Source organism: Macrosteles quadrilineatus, unplaced genomic scaffold (genome assembly GCF_028750875.1).
Source record: "Macrosteles quadrilineatus isolate MER2022 unplaced genomic scaffold, UCM_ALF_1.0 Scaffold_6__1_contigs__length_79288215, whole genome shotgun sequence".
Classification (NCBI taxonomy): domain Eukaryota; kingdom Metazoa; phylum Arthropoda; class Insecta; order Hemiptera; family Cicadellidae; genus Macrosteles; species Macrosteles quadrilineatus.
This window is the reverse complement of record NW_026542599.1, coordinates 41394166-41413074: the sequence shown is the minus strand read 5'-3', so window position 1 is coordinate 41413074 and position 18909 is coordinate 41394166. Positions and strand designations below refer to the sequence as shown.

Here is an 18909-nt window from a genome sequence, read left to right as displayed (position 1 = left end):
TAACCACCACACCATCGGCAACTGTACGCTTGTGCAAGCATGCGCCACCATTTAACTTGCCCAAGCAAGCTTCCAATGTAAACACAGCCATATAAAAAAGTAAAGTTCTCCTTGTGTACCACAGCTTTTTGTTGCTAGTTGGTTAAAATTAGCAGTTGTCATAAATGCAAAAAAACTAATAGTGCTGCACCCTGTAGGTAAACCTTATAACTTTTTAATACTATTTAATATCATAGAACCAACATGTGCAGTTGAAACAACTGACAAAATTCTGTAATTCCTTTAAAATATGATTACTCATAAGGTTAACATGGGAAACTCCAGAGCCACTGGGGCGGAGCCTGAAAGGATTTTTGAGATAAGAATATGTCTATATGTTAATCGGGAATGTGAGCTTTCATTATACCAAATTTCAACCCTGTCGGTTTAGTATTTTTTGCGTTTACTTGTCACAAACATCCATCCGGTAGTATCGTAGGATTAAATTAAGTTTTTAAATGTTTGGAGTTTTACTTTTCAGGAATATTTGGTTTGTTAGTAGTTTGCTTTTTGTATGAAGCCTTTTTGTGTTTGCTCATTGTAACTCTTTTTCTTTCCTATTTTTTTTTTTTTTTTTTTTATTGTTGGCATGCAAGTAGATTTTTCATCCTACTAATTGCTGAGTCTGAAGCAATTATTGTGTGTTTGATATCAGGTAATATCTAGAATGTGTTTATGTCGACCAAGTGCTTTCTTTAAGGTATTTCTCACAATGTATGGTATACCCTACTCTGTCGGTGATAATACCTGGAGACAAGCAATAGTTTACAAATACTTTATACTTTTTTATACTTTTCAATGAAATGGCGACCACACAAAGTAGGTATTTTAATCCAAGTATGAATGGAGATAAGTGTATTATGAGTGGCGCGATCTTGTAGTCTTGTTAGTTACTAAGGCCGACTTATTCCTTAGACACAGCTGTTAATTAATAGCCCATACAGCTAATGGTAACTAAGGGACCTACAGTTTATAGTGGAATCCGAACCACATTTTTGCCTTGGTAAATACGAATTGGTCTAATTTTCAGGATAGTACTGCGGATAGTCGTAGTACTCACTCGTGCGGACATTAATCCACACCAGGGAGTATCACATCCACAGTGCATGCCTATAAATATCCACAATTCGTAACCTCTGTAATATTTCACTGGGTGAGTTTTTGAGCCGGACGTAAACACTTTTTACATCTGTCGATCAGAAAAATACCTGAAAATAAAATTGTCTTCTTGATTGATAAGAATGGCAAATCTACAGAAGAAAATATTTTAATTTTATAGTATGAGCCTTGTAATTCTCAACAGGCAATTTAAAAATATAAATATGCGAATTGTGAAGAAACTGATTGTCATTAAGTTGGTAAAATAGCAAAAAAAATGAGTAATCGTTTTTGTCAAAGACCCTACTAATTCGTGGTTTTATCTGAAGTTTTCCTAAAGCTATTTAAGTTTTCAAAGCTGTATGACCCATCATGAATTTATCGGTTGTACGTTTTCTTTGGTCTCAAAAGCTTGGTTGCTATCCAGTAACTCAAGTGTTATGAAACCGATACTTTTGTTTAAAAAACATTTATATGCATTATAATTTAAGAACAGATTATACTGATTAAATCACTGAAAATAAATAAATAACAAATTTAAAAATTTAATTGACTTGAAAATGTTTTTAAACACTCTCTTGCTAGGCTATGTTTAACTGTTTATAATTGCTGTGATAAAGTTATGTCCATTTAATAAAAGGAAATATTTTTATATATTAGCCTACTGTTATTATTTCCTGTTTAAGCTAATCTAAATGTTATACATAACAAATTTAAAAAAGTGTTGAATGGGATGTAAGAGAAAGGCAGCATAATTTCATATGCTATTACTCACCTAGTATATATGAAGGTAATGCAGATTGTCTGACAAAAACTTGTTCTAAATAAACAAAAATTCACATCCTATACTGATGAAGACTTCCTTTGAGAGTCAAAACCAGGTAGCCTGTATGGACAGACTATAAGAGTGGTTCCAGCAGTTAAAAGTATAAGTATAAACAAAATCTTTTCTTCATAAGAAATACATTGAGATTTTGATGGCCTGTGGGGCAAAGCCCGAGGACTTTTATGACAGGAATTGGTGAAAGGGGGCATCTACACAAACAATACTTCATTTTGACACATCGTTTGTAAAAATCCGTCCAATATTAACGGAGGAGTAGTGTTTCGTAGAAATCGCCTCAACGTATTATGTATAAGGATTTAAACCACTATTATATTATTCTTTTCACTCACTAACCCATGTTTATATGGGGTTGATTAGTTTAGATTAGGATATCAATAATACACGAAACAATGTTCAATATATTTATTACATCGAGTATCAGAACATTAACATAAAAAATCAACTATCTACAAATATTTATTGAGCTAATTTAAAACAAATTAAACTTTGACAAAGACACAAATTAAAACCTTGAAGAGTTGACGATAATCGACTTGCCTTTAGACCCTGTTTCACTCAACTACAATATTCACTATTATTGTAGTTCCAAGTGGTTGTGAAGCAAAGGCATAGTGGTGAATTGAGAATAGACACTTGTACAAAACGTACTACAAAGATTACAGTTACACAAGGCACTTAGAAATATAAACAACACTATGATTTTTTCATGGATGGATGAAATAATTTGTATTGCGTCAGAAATTGTAAAATCAATCAGAACTTTTGAAAAAAATTAATCAAATTACAATTGAATAATGTTACAGTATTTATTTTATATAATGGAACATAATTCTAATTCCCTTTTTGTGATTAGTCAATAACAAAATTTTTTAAAGAATAAAGTAAACTCATGTTGTCGACAAACTGCATTAACTGCAGTTAATAAATAATCTTTAAAATTAACATCGATTTTGAAAAAGTCTACATCATCTTTGGCTTAGAGTAACAAACATGTCGTTTACGTGTTTATAAACCAAACCGATCTAGAAAACTTGACCAGGTTTACTCCACACTTAATAAAAGTAATACTATTTTTATCACAGTACAAATAAACATAAAAATGCAATCTCTATTGTTTTGAAACGGCAGCCGTTAAAAAAAATATACTAAATATCTTACATAGCCATAAGCTTTAACGGCCACCATTTCAATACAACGAGACCATATTGACTATTTACGAATCAAATTCTGTGTAGTAAATCTGTTCAGAGCGTTCTAGACCGAGTTGAATCTGATGAAACACTTACACATGTTACTAAATACTGTTAGAAATAAAGTTTAAACTAAGAAATTCCCTGCACGATGACTGTGATACAACTCGAGTCTGCGAGTGACCCGACGAGTTTAACTAACTTTTACAATCTTTCCGGCCCCGAAGTTGTGACACAAACATATCTGGCTTTTACTGCAAAAATAAATAAATTATTTCTTCTATAACGAAATAAACACTCTAAGTAAATAATATGTAAATCCTTAAAGTAACCCTAGGGATAGTTCCGTTGAAGGTCAATAAGTCAATAGGTCGAGTCCCCCTCCAAACTGGGCTCCTGTCAACCACACAAGTAAGTTTACTGGTAGTTAATTAGTAACATCAACAACACTTAATCAATAGTAATTACTATCATTATCATTACTATTATTACTTATGATACTGAATGTCAGAAACAGTGCTAGCTCTCAGAGCTTAGGTCGTGTTGACCTAACCTTAAGAAATATGACAAACAATCCCAGGGCTGTGTCCAACAGAGTGGAAGAGGTGTTTTTAGTGAGTAGTCTGATCAATTCATAAGTCTAATACTGCAGGTTGGCAACCTGTGTGTTTGAAAGCATTTTCCCTCCTCCCTTCAAAGAGAAACTTCGGTACTTTTGAAATAGCAACACCACTAGATGCACATTTTAAGTATTATTTCTAGATGTGTGTAGCTTAGTTACTAATAGCTGATTCTTTAACCAATGATGTGCTTGAGCTATCAGCCCATGGACGCTCTTATCTGAGAGATTGTTTCAGGGATGTAGTTTCAACATAAATGTTAGACAGTACTGGAATGAGCTATGGGGCTATGGTATTGGTATGGGGGCTATGGGTTTTGTGGATAGAAGGGATGAGGGGCCAAAGGATAGCTGCTATAAGTAGATATTGTCCAGACTAACAATGAAACAGATCTAGACAACCTCTTAAAGAACAATCAAACATTAAAATAGCAAAATTGCTTGGAAAAATCTTTAAGGTGTAAAATATAGAAGAGACTACAGGTGATATTAAACTTTTCAGATGATGAAGGCTCTTGACGAATATTTGTTCAATCTAACCTGATTATGTGGTTAGGTTAAATCAATCACGACTCAATAATTGAAAGAATTTACTCATAACAAGTATCTATTGTGCTGTTATTGTTACAAGCACAGGCCAGAGGGCCTAGTGGGGTAGGTAACAAGCAGACACCTCGTTTAAAGAAGCCATCTATCTCTCTAAATATAAAAGGAATTTTCATTTATTTCTTCTAGGGATATAAGTTATAGTGACTAATTATAGGTTGTCATTAGAGCTGCTATACAAAAATGTTCCAACCTTGCATAAAAAAAGAAAACTACAAGGAAAAATGGCATAGGCAATTCCGAAAAAAAAAAATTGTGAGTGACCACCAGAGCTGTTTGATTAAACCATATCACATTTTTTGTCGCAGTACTGTTTCGTGCTTTGTAATGGATGGCATGGGTTCCTCTGTCAATTGATTGGAGGATTTTTAACTATTAAGTCTAGCCTAGTTGTCATTATTGTTTGTGTTATTGTTATTAGTACCGGTAAGTTAAATCATTTCACAACATCAAAAGGTGGATAATTTTAAAACTCGACAGACGCTGCAACCCAGTCATACACCACAAAAGACGAGTCAGAGCTATGACTGAAAAGTTGGTGCGTATAATAATAGAACCTTGCATACACAGTATTTTAAGACCTGTAAGTGCCAATAACTTTCCGAAAAGATGGATTGTACAAGCAATTTACCTGTTTGAAAGCCATCCTGTAGTCGGGCTGATTGAGATCGCGCAGTATGGTGGAAGTGTCGTGTTCTGCCCCGTTGTGTTGCCCCGCCGGACTGTTGACGGGGCTCAGTGCACAGTGACTCTCAGGAGAACCCCCGCTGCTCTGGTAACTGCCTACGCTGTTGGTGCCACACTGTGCCACGCCTGCGCCAGCCCCTCCATTGGTGCTCTCCGCACTAGCGCCTGCAACCCCCGATACAGGTGCTAGGAGTTGGTTCAGTCTAGGTTAGTACGTTTATTGTTGTTGTTATTTACAAGTAGGAGATTTAGGCTATTGTGAAATAACCCAAAATTTAGCCTTACCCACAAATCAAAATGTTGTTCAGCCAAGCTAAATATGAGCTTTAACAGATTTTTTCTCAGTTTTGCAAAGTTTTTCTTGATTAAAAATACAATGTTGTCTGTAAATAAGGTCTCTAACTAGCTTCAGTTACAGTCAAGCAAGCGATTTCAAATCTAACTCCAGCACCCTTACAACTATTTTACTTGTTTCCCACCCTCATGTGACAATTACTCTTTATCATACAACTGATAATGGCATGAGAGAAAATTGACGCGTCCACATAGTATGTATTGCAGTCTGTGAACAATTCTGCGTAAAGGGGGTTAATCACTGTCCTCTATTGGAATTGAAATCCATTACTTGTGTGGATGTGGAAATCCCTGGTGTGGATTAACGTAGGAACTAGTGAGTACTACGACTATCCGCAGTACTAACCTGATAATTAGTCCAACTCATTAAATACAAGGCAAAAATGTGGTTTGGATCCCACTATAAACTTTAGGTCCCTTAGTTGCAATTGGTTGTATTAACAGCTGTGTCTAAGGAATATGTCGGCCTTAGTCACTAACAAGACTACAAGATCGCGCCACTCATCCTACACTCATCACACTTGGCTTAAAAAACCTACATTCGTATGGTCGCCATTTTAATGTAAAGTATTAAAGTATTGTTAATAATAGACGTGTATGGAGGAAAGTGTATTGATGTAAAAAATTCCCCCGCCGCAGCAAACCTGCCAACTAAGCGAATTTCCATTTGTCTGAATTGATTTTTAGTTAAATATATTTTAATAACATTAGGTTTAACGAGTACCTAGGTTTGCCGCTACAAGGGAACTAATAAAGTGTGTTTTTGAGTAAAATATTGATAGCTTAGTACAAAATAAATAAATTTGCCAAGTTTGATCAAAATATATCCATAAACAAGCAAACTACAACATTTGACATTATTCTCCATAAGAATAACATGGGAATTTTAAATTTACAATTTTTTTTATTTTGTTCGTTACTTATAATCGAACAAAAATACTTTTATATACTAAATTATTTGTTTTTTTACGCTCTTTAAAAAGGTCTAAAGAGAAATCGGGAAATTTTGTGTTTTGAGGGTCAAAAGTGAGAAAAACCAATTTTTACCCCGTAAAGCCCCGTTCCCATGGTCTGATCATGCTGGTTCGCAAGCTCATTCAAGTTTATCCCGCTTTACACCTTTAAACCAAATTTCATCAAAATCGGACAAAAATTACTCATTTCTAGTGTACACCGGCTGCAGCTAGACTATCTTTAGTAGACTTAAAATTCGTTCCCAGTCACTTCTACAATATTTTGTTCAGTCCCAATTCAATCCGTGTTTAAAATTCCCTGACTTTGGTCACTAACTCAAACAAAACAGATGATTACCCTTCATATGGTTATTGCGTACTTACAAAGAAACTAATCGTCTTAAAGGGGTTAGGAGTAGTTAAAATAGCTGTCAGGGAAGTGAAGAAAAGGTGCTTGTGTCATATTTTAACTCCCTTGCTTGGCTACGACTGAAGCTGTTTGGACATCTAAGTCATGAACAAACCCTGTAAATTTGATAGAAGAGGAGTAAAGGAACAGGAGGAAAAGGACCTGATAAAATCATGGTTGGAATTACAAGATTCTTGTATAAAACTGAGGCGGATGTATGGAACGTACAGGAAAACGGAGCAAAATGCAATTTGGAGAAGTACGATTTTTAAGGACACATTAAGATAGGATAAAATGATCAGCATGTATTTGGAAGGTACAATGATCTAGGTAAAGAAGAAGAAGGTTTTATAAAAAAAGAGTGGTATCGTATACAAACATTTTGTAGCAAAAAAAAAAAAATGTTTATGGACTTGCTATTTATATTTCTATTTGAAACTGGTGAAATTGGAATGAAAAACCATATTATTAACAAGAAAACTATTCTACATGATATGAAGGTCACTATTTGTATAACAATTTTAAATTAAAGCCTAAAGATCCTATAGAACTCCCAAAGATGATAGAAAAATGCTGCAAAAGATTTATAAATGATTGTTTTAGTCAATTTAATTTCTATGTTATCCATCAACACCATGGTTCTTCAAACATCATATATTATTGTTATGGTTTTAATAGTTTTAATATCTTGGTTGTGAGACTTACCAACAAGCATTGTGGTCATCATGATATTCTTGTCCATTCCTAACAAACACCAGATACTTGATCAACTCATTACATTCACCGATATCCCAAAGGTTAATGACCATGCTTGCTGGTAAGTCTTGATTAGTGAGTTAGAAGCAAACATTATTTAGGAAATAGTCTAGCATCCATAGGGGGGAGAGTATGCAATTAAAGTATGATGCATTTTGACTTCTGATTGTATTTGGGGGCATCTTGGAGATGACCAAAACTGATGTTTTTGCCCTCTCGCTGCTATTCCCCTTCCCCCAATGTTGTGCACCTGCTGGGAGGGTAACAACATCTGTTTTGATCCCCCCAACAACAATCAGAAGTCAAAATGTGTTACACTTTCAGTGCATACTCAACAACCTATGGAAGCTGGACTAATACTAACAAGTGGGATTTTTGTTGTGATAGTAGGCTTATCTGACTGGGAAATTTAACACCATACACATAATTTAGAATATTTCACTGCCACTGACAGCATTTTCATACAATTAAGTATGAAGGGTTCAAAGTTTTGTGTATAGTGAGTGGACTTTTTCTTAAACAGGTAAGCCTGCTATCTTCATACAAATACTAGGCTCTTTGCTCTATGTAACATCCTTAACCTCATATTAACAACTTTTGTATTTATAAATTGCCTTGTTAATTGCATAATTATGTTAGTCAAGAGATAGATTATCAAGAATAAATTAATGCCTATAAATATATTTGGTAATAAATTTCAAAATTTAGTTTTACTGTAACAAGAAAAATACACCAAAACATTGGATGTTTCGTAGTTTGATTGAGAGAAGTAATGAGTGCAACAGTTCATAAAATTTTGTATAATTAAATAATATATAAATAGCCTATTACCAGTCAATTAAGCCTATTTCAAACACAAGCTAAAGTAAAAATAATTATATATATCTAAACCAAATCTCAAAAAGTAATTTACCCAAATTAAATTTCATATAATATTAATTGGCCTGAGTGACTAAAAGTGAACTTCAAGATCTAGAAGACCTTGAAGACCTAGAAGACATTGTTGCTAAAAAACATGTGTTAGGTAACAACTGGATTGTTGCTTCTACCATGAACTAGCCTGATGAAAGTGTAAAAACTAGTTTGTATGATTTTTATATTATAATATTTTCTAGTAAAAAGTGAAAAGCTAAACCAATAGTCTAATTATTTCAAATAGTTTAAACAAGAAGAAATGTGGAAACTTGGAAGAAATTTGGTAATCTCCATCTTATTATTACAGACAATTCTATTTAAGTGTTGGACAATTTGAGAACATTAGCCTAATTCTGAGGTGGATCGAGTAGCCTCCTAGCTGTTAAAATTTATATTCTTGATTCAAGTAAAACTTTTGTTTTAGAACAACCTTATCCAAATTCTATATAAAATTATTTAGTAAAAAAAAAGAAATCAAAGGCTAACTTTATTATCATAAAAAAAAAGTTTCAAATTAAAATAGGCTATTAGCAAGGAAATTGGTAATAAAAGAGAGTTCCAAGCATGAACCTAAAAACCCTGAGGTTGCAATTGGCGCCGCAACGAGTGGGGCTCTCTTATTGACCAAACCTTGCTAATAATACAAGTAGGCCTAGCTCATGTGTTTGAAATAGCGATTTTTAGGTTAAACTAAGAATAGCCTATAAGAGTGTTGTACTATTATAAAGGTATCTAAGTTAAGATTCCCCACCTGTTTCCCCTTTCATAATTAGCCTATCAGTCACCTGTTAGTTAAAGATATCCAAGATGACGAGTCAATACAATTTACGCCCAAACCCTAAACCCTCTAGGAAACTAGTCGAAAATAGCGGGGATAGTGACGATCATAATCAAGACGACAACAACATTGAAATTCACACAAACACTAACACCAGCGATATTAGTGAAGATGAATCATGCACACTAACAGCGAGAAGCCCTGAAACATTATCACAACAAACACACTTAGAGGACAAATCCTTGGACGAGCGATCATTCCACGGTTCCGAGTCATCAGAAATTGTAGCCCTAACCTCAAAGCAAACAAATTTTACTGACCAAGCCAACGTCCCGGTGAACGATGAACAAAGAATGATAGGAATGAATATGACAGCTGATAGGTCTACGTTCCTTACGACGGCAACAGAAACACAACAGCCAATCACAACACAGTTTCATGACGATCAATCACAGCGAGCTTCTCAACATGCTACAGCAAGCACCGTCACTCAACTACCCGACCCGAAACCCGACTTTATGACCCAAATTCAAACGCTATTCCAATCTTTGGATAATAAAATGATATCGTTGGAAACCAGCATTAAAGATGAAATAAAGACCCACTATAAAATCCTTGACACCAAAATTGAATCTATCGCTGAATCACAAAATAAACTACAGTTGGAATTAAACTATGTGAAGGAAAATCAACAAAAACAATCAGAGGAAATGAAATCAATTGAATCTAAATTAGCTACCCAAATTGCTGAAAGCTCCTATAATCTAAAAATGGACCTGAAAGCAGATCTAAATGCCCATAAAACTGAAGTAAATAGCTTAGTCCATACCCAAAATAAAATTATTAGGGAAGAGATGAGCCAGACTATGAATACTAATTTAAATAATATTCAAAGTCAAATTCAGGAAACATATGAAACACAACATAAACAACTCAGACACACAGTAAGTGAAAATACTCAACGGATTCAAGAACAACTAGAACCACAGATTAAAGCAAATCAAGACAGAGTTGAACAAAACATTGAATTAATAGAAAATATGAAAATAACACTAAGTGAACATCATAACAAGATTGAATCTCTACAAAACGAAGCCACTGTTAAACAGAGTACATTCACCCCTAACATTTATGTATCTTGTGGTAGCGGAACTAACGTTGACTCAAATAACGTACCTAAATTCACTGGACAAGCACACAACCCCAAAGAGTTCTTAAACAAACTACAAAAATATTACTGTCGCAATTTGGTTCGCCAGAGTCCCACAACCGACCCTAAAGAATTCCTAATCGATACGATAGAGATGAGTTTAGAAGGGAGTGCTTCACGATGGTTTTATCTTATCAAAAGTAATATTAATACATGGGATGAGTTTGAGAGCATGTTTCTCATGAAATTTTGGAGCCAATCAGTACAGCGTGGAATTCGACATAGATTGGAAAACGAGAAGTACCGTCCTGGAGGAAAACTGACCCGCTCAGAATACTTTATAGAGAGAGTCATAACGTTGAAATCAATGTCCCCACCTTTGACTGATGAAGAAATTATTACATTGCTAAGCGATCACTTCAGTGAACTAATACAAGATGCCCGCATAGTACAGAATGCCAACACAATTTTTGCATTTGAATCGATCCTCCAGCGTGAAGATATAAAAGATGGAAATCGCCGGAATAAACAAAACCATCCCCCATCACAAAATACACCAGCGACAAACCGAAATGAACCAAGGCCCAACTATAACACACAACCACAAAACAGATATCCTGACCACACTAATAACATCAACCAAAATGCATACCAACCAAGATATGACATGAATTATCAACAAAACAATCGACCATATAACCACAACCAACAATACAACAACCGGCCAAACCAACAAAACTGGTTCCCTTACCCACAAGGCAGATTTCCACAAAATTCAAATAATTATCCCACTACGAACGGAAACCGAACTGAACCCAATTATATGACCCCAGAACAACGACAGGTCTGTACCACCATAATCGATAAAACCGACCAACTACATAAGTCGGATTTAAACTAAAGAGCACTGAGAGCAAAAATGGCCTACACACTACTTCCCCTCAAAATAATATTCCCTTAATTGTCTCTTCAGTGCAAGAAAATCCCCTCGGAAAAATAAGGCCAAATGTATATAATGAAATAAATAATTGTTATGAAACTGATGTTATCTGTTGTGACAGAGAATTTTTATTAAGTGAAGAAGATGAATCAATTAATGATTCCCACGAGATTAAACAAATTGATTTTCCAGAAATTAGTGTTAAAATTAATAAATTGAAGATAAATGCCCTAATTGACACCGGCTCTAATGTATCATGTATATCGGAAAAATGGTTCCTAGAAAATAAACACCACATAGGTCATTTTGAAGAATTGCCAATTACAAATACACATATTAAAACGGCTACGGGAGATCGATCTAAGCGCATAACTAAAATCATAATGTTACCTGTAATGATAGAAAATGAAGAAACTCAACTACAAGTTTTACTCATACCAAACTTAGTTAGGAATTTAATAATTGGGAATGATGTATTAAATATATGGCAGTTTGAAATGAATTTTAAAGAAAAAGTTATTAAATTGAAGATTAAAGATAATAATATTACTTTGAAGTTCGGAGAGGTATCTGGTGAAGGTATAAACTGCAATTTTGTATTTGAGCAAAGCCCAAGGCGAAGCATTGAGAACGAAAATAATGATGATAAATATTATGAAGATAATTATGATAGTACAGTATTAATAATGATATGAAAACAAACAACAATCTACATTATATTAATTACACTCCTAACTTAAATATGAGAAAAAATACAGGAAGTCTACGAAGGCGCATTCAAGATCAGTACAATTTTAGGGCATTCAACTTATGTAAGCACTCTAGATGATAAGAAGACATTTGGACCATACGACATTTCAGCACTAAAAAGATATATTCTTCCTCAGCCGAAGATACAAGTTTAATAATCAATAGTATGTCTATGAAAAATAACAGTGTATTTGAAGAAAATTTTAAATTGAAGAAAATTAAATGAAAAGTGTGTGTAGAGAGACCTCAAACCCAAGTAAATAGTTAAATGTAAATAAAATAGACACTCCACAAAGTGAATTAAATACCAGAAGAAATATGTAAATTGAAAACATAAAATAGACGCTCTGCAGTGTAATGAAATATTAACTTAAAAAGTGTGAAGTGAGAAAAGACGTTAAGGAACAATAACTCATATGAATTATAATAATAGTGATGAGAAAGTCATATTACCCCATTGTCCCCAATACATAAACAATAGTACTTCCTTCTCCTATCTTTAATGTTATTAATTGTTATAATTTTGTTGTTATATTGTTCATGATTCAATAGTTGTGTTGATTAAATATTTGTATTTCAATAACCATGTTCTACCCATCGTTCTTCATTAATAGTTAAGTCTTCTTTTATTAAATGTTCACATTTCAAATCAAAATTTAGTTCACTGTGTATCGAAACCTCATATTACATGTAATATTCAGTTTCTGCGGGGATATTGCAACAGTTCATAAAATTTTGTATAATTAAATAATATATAAATAGCCTATTACCAGTCAATTAAGCCTATTTCAAACACAAGCTAAAGTAAAAATAATTATATATATCTAAACCAAATCTCAAAAAGTAATTTACCCAAATTAAATTTCATATAATATTAATTGGCCTGAGTGACTAAAAGTGAACTTCAAGATCTAGAAGACCTTGAAGACCTAGAAGACATTGTTGCTAAAAAACATGTGTTAGGTAACAACTGGATTGTTGCTTCTACCATGAACTAGCCTGATGAAAGTGTAAAAACTAGTTTGTATGATTTTTATATTATAATATTTTCTAGTAAAAAGTGAAAAGCTAAACCAATAGTCTAATTATTTCAAATAGTTTAAACAAGAAGAAATGTGGAAACTTGGAAGAAATTTGGTAATCTCCATCTTATTATTACAGACAATTCTATTTAAGTGTTGGACAATTTGAGAACATTAGCCTAATTCTGAGGTGGATCGAGTAGCCTCCTAGCTGTTAAAATTTATATTCTTGATTCAAGTAAAACTTTTGTTTTAGAACAACCTTATCCAAATTCTATATAAAATTATTTAGTAAAAAAAAAGAAATCAAAGGCTAACTTTATTATCATAAAAAAAAAGTTTCAAATTAAAATAGGCTATTAGCAAGGAAATTGGTAATAAAAGAGAGTTCCAAGCATGAACCTAAAAACCCTGAGGTTGCATGAGTTAATTTCTCTTATTGCAGCATGCTCGAATTCCGAGCAAATCTTTGATTGATTTATTAAATATTTGTCCAAAATATAATCACAAGAACAAAATAATTACACTTAGATCGCTTATGATGATAGCATTATGCTCAATGTGTACTTCTCTGCGGTTTAAACATTTTTATCAACACATTTTACAGCACCAAGAATGTATAACTCTCTGTCAAAAATAAACCAAAATACCTATATTTAATTTCTCTTTTTAAAGATAAAAAATTAATAGACATATTTTATACCGGATGACAATTAATTGTACATTGTATGCAAACATCACTGTGTGATTGAAACATAGACTAACCAACATAAGTAGATTTCTCGTCCCATTGTAAATTTTGAAGTTCGTATATCGTGTCTAGTTTATGTCTGGTGACAAATGATCGCTAGTGTCGACAAAATTTTGTTACTATTATTTTAGGTTAATTTCATGATTTGTGTTTTGGTTTTACTGTTGGCTATATAACTAGGAGATGAGTTATTGTTTATGATTAGCTCGTTTTGTTTAGCTAAAATGAGGTTTTAATTGACTGAAATAACAAGAAACAAATTTTAAACAAAACACAACCTTGACAGTGCACCGGACGGAAGTAACGATAAAATTGTCTTCAGCTGATCCATAAGAATGAGAAATCTACTAAGGGAGTATGTTGTATCTATGATTGAAGTCTCCTCGAACAAGTTTTAGAGGAAGTAATCAAACAAATTTTCTCAATCATGTGACTTACTCCTTGCAAACATAGAGAAAATATGATATTTGATTGGAATGGGCACACGGAAGGGACTAAGGCTAAAGGTGTAGTGACGTCATATCTCTACTAGTGGTTAATGTCTTCTCTTGAGGCGACACGATTACACTAACGAAACGATGTGATTTCAGCGGCGTTCTTGGCATAGTTGGTAGCGTTACGGATTGGTGTTCTGGAGGTCCCGGGTTCGAATCCCGCTGGCAGAATTAACTTTTTGTCAACAAATTTTTCATATCAGCAAGTTTGGTTGGTTAGGTTAGGTTATGACAGTTTAATTTTATAATACTAAATTTTAAAATTAATTTTATAATTAATTAAAAATTATAAGTAATCATTAATTAGATTTTTATTTTATATAGTTTTTTATATTATCAGCAAGTCTGGTTGGTTAGGTTATGTTATGACAGTTAATTTTAAAAATTAAAAATTAATTTTATAATTTTAAAACAGTATTTTATAATTAAAAAGTTAATTTTATAACTAAAAATAAAAAAAAATTAAATTTTTTCAACTTAGCAGTTCTAGCGGCGAACGCTGACACTACAAGATATGTTAGCCTTAGTCCATCCCGTGTGCCCCAACGATATTTGATTTAAAACTGAACAAAGTAAACACAGTTAGGCATCATCAATGTAAACTTGGTAATATTTACCTACTTGGTAAACATTGACTGTGTTATCAGTTAGTTACCAGAAAGATCATCAACAATGTTTGGGTTCAAAGTCCAAACAGCAGCCAAGAGACATCTGGTGTTTACAAACATTAACTTATGGATTTCAAGAAACAAGATTGCTCTATTTTTTTTCCTTAGTAGATTATTTTTGTTTTTGTTTGGTAAATTACTCATAACTGGTTTGGTTGAGGAAAGTAGTTTATGTGGAGAATCAAATATTTCAAAACATTTTTATCCGTAAATTTTTATTAGGAAATTTATATCACAGAATGATAACAGTGTAAAGTGTGTTGGGAGTCAATGGTTGGACTTAAAAAATATCAGTTGAATAACTATATGTTGTTGGAACTTGGAACATCATAAAAACCATAAAAAAGCCATAAACCAGCTTTAAATGTTTGCAAGATAGCTTTGGATTTGACGAGCCAAAACTAAAAAACTTCATATAGCACATAGCTATAGTATAACCCATCATTTCTGTTGCGAGTGGTACCAGATAAAACACATAAAAGGTTAGATAGCTAGAAAAGAATAATGCGAGGTTCAGATACAAGTAAAATATGAGATGAGAGGAAGGCAAAGTCATTAAAGAAGGCAAATACAACATTTAACTAAGTTGAAACTCATGGAAAATAAATTGAACCCATGTTGTTATTCAGAACGCAAAAAAATAAGCTGCAAAAGTATAATTGGGCGGCCAGAAGGCAACTAAAAGGCTCAGTAAATTGTCAGAAATAGTCCCACATACCAAGAAATGATCATCCTATCGGATAAGTGCACCGTACTGTACTCTTTTGTAACATAAAAATCACAAAACTCACCTCCTAGCAGCATTTCTTGTAGTAAACTGTCGATTCTGGCGACTCCGAACAGTTTGGCGAATTGAATCTGCTCAATCATTTGCCACGTGATGGACTGCAGTGCGGGCAACGTGAGCAGCAGCTCGCCGAAACGACCACGTGAGTCGTACTGTCGGTCGCTGATGTAGTCCTCCAGATTGATCTGTATCTGGTAACGCAGACTTTTTATGCGAGAAGGGTCACTTAAACCTTTGGCATCTGTAAACAATTAAGGCATCTTTGGTTAGGTTGAAGTTTGATTTTGGCGGTAAGTTGATGTTTGAGAGATTATCGCAGATTCCAACATGATTAGTGAAAAACAAGTTTTCACAATCATCTGGAGTTGTAAGGCTTTAATAGGTTCTCAACTTCTTAATAGGTTTAATTGACTATAGAAACAGCTCAAGTAAAGTTGGGATTTCTTTTTTGGTGATGGTTAGTTCATGTTTGAAGCAGTGGTCTAGTGGAGCAGGAACATATGTGGGAACAGCGTTGCTTCCCACTGCTTTTTCCAATAGTCCTATTTGTTAGTCCTACATTGGACATTTTCGGATAACACCATTGGTTTGAGGTTATATATCAATGTTTTTCATTACGACCAAGTCAAATTATAAATTAAACAACATTTTGGGATCGGGAACCTGGAATCGATCCTCTTCTACAACCCAATCACTTTGGCTGTTAAAATAAACACAATGATTATTCTCAAATGTGGTAGGAATTGCAGTGAACCATTTAATCTAGAATAGCTAAGAGGACTATTGTATAGGACAGATACATATTTTGATTATGTTAGGAAAATTTAGTTCTGAATAGATGTTGTTCGTAGTTTGTTTAACATAGCAAGATGGACAACAAATGAGCTGATAAACATAAGTCTACATGTTGTTTAAGTCTCATCACTATTTAAAGTAAACACAAAGTTTAAATAAATAGTGAATGGCAATTTTGCTTCAATTTTAAATATATTTTAACGCACAAAGGGTTATCATTGCAATCACTAATAATCCATAGTACTTCCATGATGATGTGGCCTCTGGATCGTCTGAATTAATGTATAGTGGTTTAAATTACCTTGTTACTGTCCAAAACGATCCTTTGTAGTTCTTAGTGACTACAGCTGTTTCGTGCTACAGGAGCACATCTTCGGGTCAGGAGAATGTCAAGCAGTTAGTCATTAGATATTCTTTATGGTGGAGATCGTCAAAAGTTTATAGTAAATAAATAACATAGACATGACATAAAAACACTGGTCGACCAGACAGTAACGAAACACGTGATACGGCACCGGTTGAGAGCAAGTCGCGACTGTCACGTGTCGTCAGCGTTAACCCCCGCCCCAACTCCTATGATATCCTTATCTCGTTCTTTTGTTGTCTTTCTATTAAGGATTTGAATGGCAGTGTTGTAGATGAGTCTAACATTATCTACAACACTGCCATTCAAATCCATAATAGAAAGACAACAAAAGAACGAGACAAGGATATCATAGGAGTAGGGGCGGGGGTTAACGCTGACGACACGTGACAGTCGCGACTTGCTCTTAACCGGTGACGTATCACGTGTTTCGTTGCCGTCTGGTCGACCAGTGTTAAATGTTCAGTTTCGTGTTTTTGTGTTTTTATCTCATGCCTATGTTATTTATTTACTATAAATTTTTGACGAACTCCACCATGAGGAATATCTAATGACTACTGCTTGACATCCTCCTGACCCGAAAATGTGCTCCTGCAGCACGAAACAGCTGTAGTCACTACGAACTACAAAGGATCGTTTTGGACAGTAACAAGGTAATTTAAACCACTATACGCATAGTACTTGGATTGTTTAGTTTAATTTTTAAACAAAGACACCTCCCAAACATATACTTACTTGGGTCGAAGAAGACGATGGCTTTTAAGCAGGCAAACTCTGTGTCGTCTATCTGCACCTCCATGAAGGGACGGACTAGTTCATCCATCACTCGGGTACCAACTCGGGTGATATCTAGGTCGGGTGCTATTCCAGCTTCTGTCGGGTGAAAAACATTTGTGTCAAAATACAACGTAGAATTATACTTTAGGTGTGAAGTCTGTGAATGTCTGATAATGTAGTATACAAATTTGCTTTCTGTAAATATGATAACATGTACTATATTCTGATTAAGAGGTTATGCCTTACATAAATATATTGTGACAACAATAATAACTAACCAGTAGAGACTATACATTTGGAATCTTTTGCAGCATTAATCAAAATATAGTTTCTACTTTGCTTGATTGATCACAGGCTAAAAGTTATGAAGCCTCGTGTTATATTTGAATTAAATAATGAATTGAAATGGGGAAGTTTTGAAAATTTAGTAGTGAAACAAAAACTAAATTGAAATAATAATTTTAATGATTTACTTTTTGGTCCTCAGTGATTAGTATATATAATTTTGGGGATTAGAAGGCTTCAAACAAATTATCTGTGACAAAAGTAGTTTAAAATGGAATGTTTGTGTTTTAAATGATTTACCTGCGCAATACCGGGTAATGACGCAGTTGTTTCCCAACAGAAGAACGTCTTTGAGGTGCATTGAGCGACGTGCCAGCCCCAACAACAGGTGTTCCCCTGCGTGGGCTCTCAGTAAGGCTACCTACAACACAGCATTACATCAGGGTAGGAGAACACACAAGTACACCTCTTAATAAACTGCATGGTTCTAGCAGCTAAAGAGAGTTGAATCTGGAGTCGAGTCTCGACACACATCGAACGTGCCTCCACATCGTCCTGCTGTGCACACATTGCAAATGACAAACAACGTTACCGTAAGTAAATCGTCGACTATTGTTTAGTATGTTTTTTCGTTTTGTGGATCTGACGATGGCGTTCGCGCAGAAATGTGCATTATCTAGTAGGACAACATGGACCACAAGGCAACAATCATGTATTTTAACCTTTTTATTTTATTGTATCCAAACCACCTACTGGAGAAAATGATTAAAAGTTACATACTGTATTTGAATTAAAAACAAAGATATAGGTTCTGATATACATTACTAACTAGTGTGACCAGAAGACCGGGTAAAGGAGAAGTTGTAACAAACGCA

General features: G+C 34.1%; 1 protein-coding gene across 7 annotated transcripts in view; it reads right to left on the bottom strand.

Annotated features, from left to right (window-relative positions):
* Nucleotides 1-2371: 2371 nt before the first annotated feature.
* LOC128996462 (hepatocyte nuclear factor 4-gamma-like) overlaps nt 2372-18909 on the bottom strand; it is a 43578-nt gene continuing 27040 nt past the window's right edge. For 4 of the 7 annotated variants that reach the window (XM_054421807.1, XM_054421813.1, XM_054421808.1 and 1 more), the window contains exons 6-11: nt 18335-18455; nt 17708-17845; nt 15818-16054; nt 7508-7546; nt 5031-5272; nt 2372-3570 (exon numbers count right to left, since the gene is read on the bottom strand). In XM_054421807.1, coding sequence (XP_054277782.1) covers nt 3538-3570; nt 5031-5272; nt 7508-7546; nt 15818-16054; nt 17708-17845; nt 18335-18455 — 810 coding nt within the window. In that variant the 3' untranslated portion in view covers nt 2372-3537. The remainder of the gene's footprint in view (nt 3571-5030; nt 5273-7507; nt 7547-15817; nt 16055-17707; nt 17846-18334; nt 18456-18909) is intronic. The other 3 variants (XM_054421810.1, XM_054421811.1, XM_054421814.1) reach the window with 3 other exon arrangements.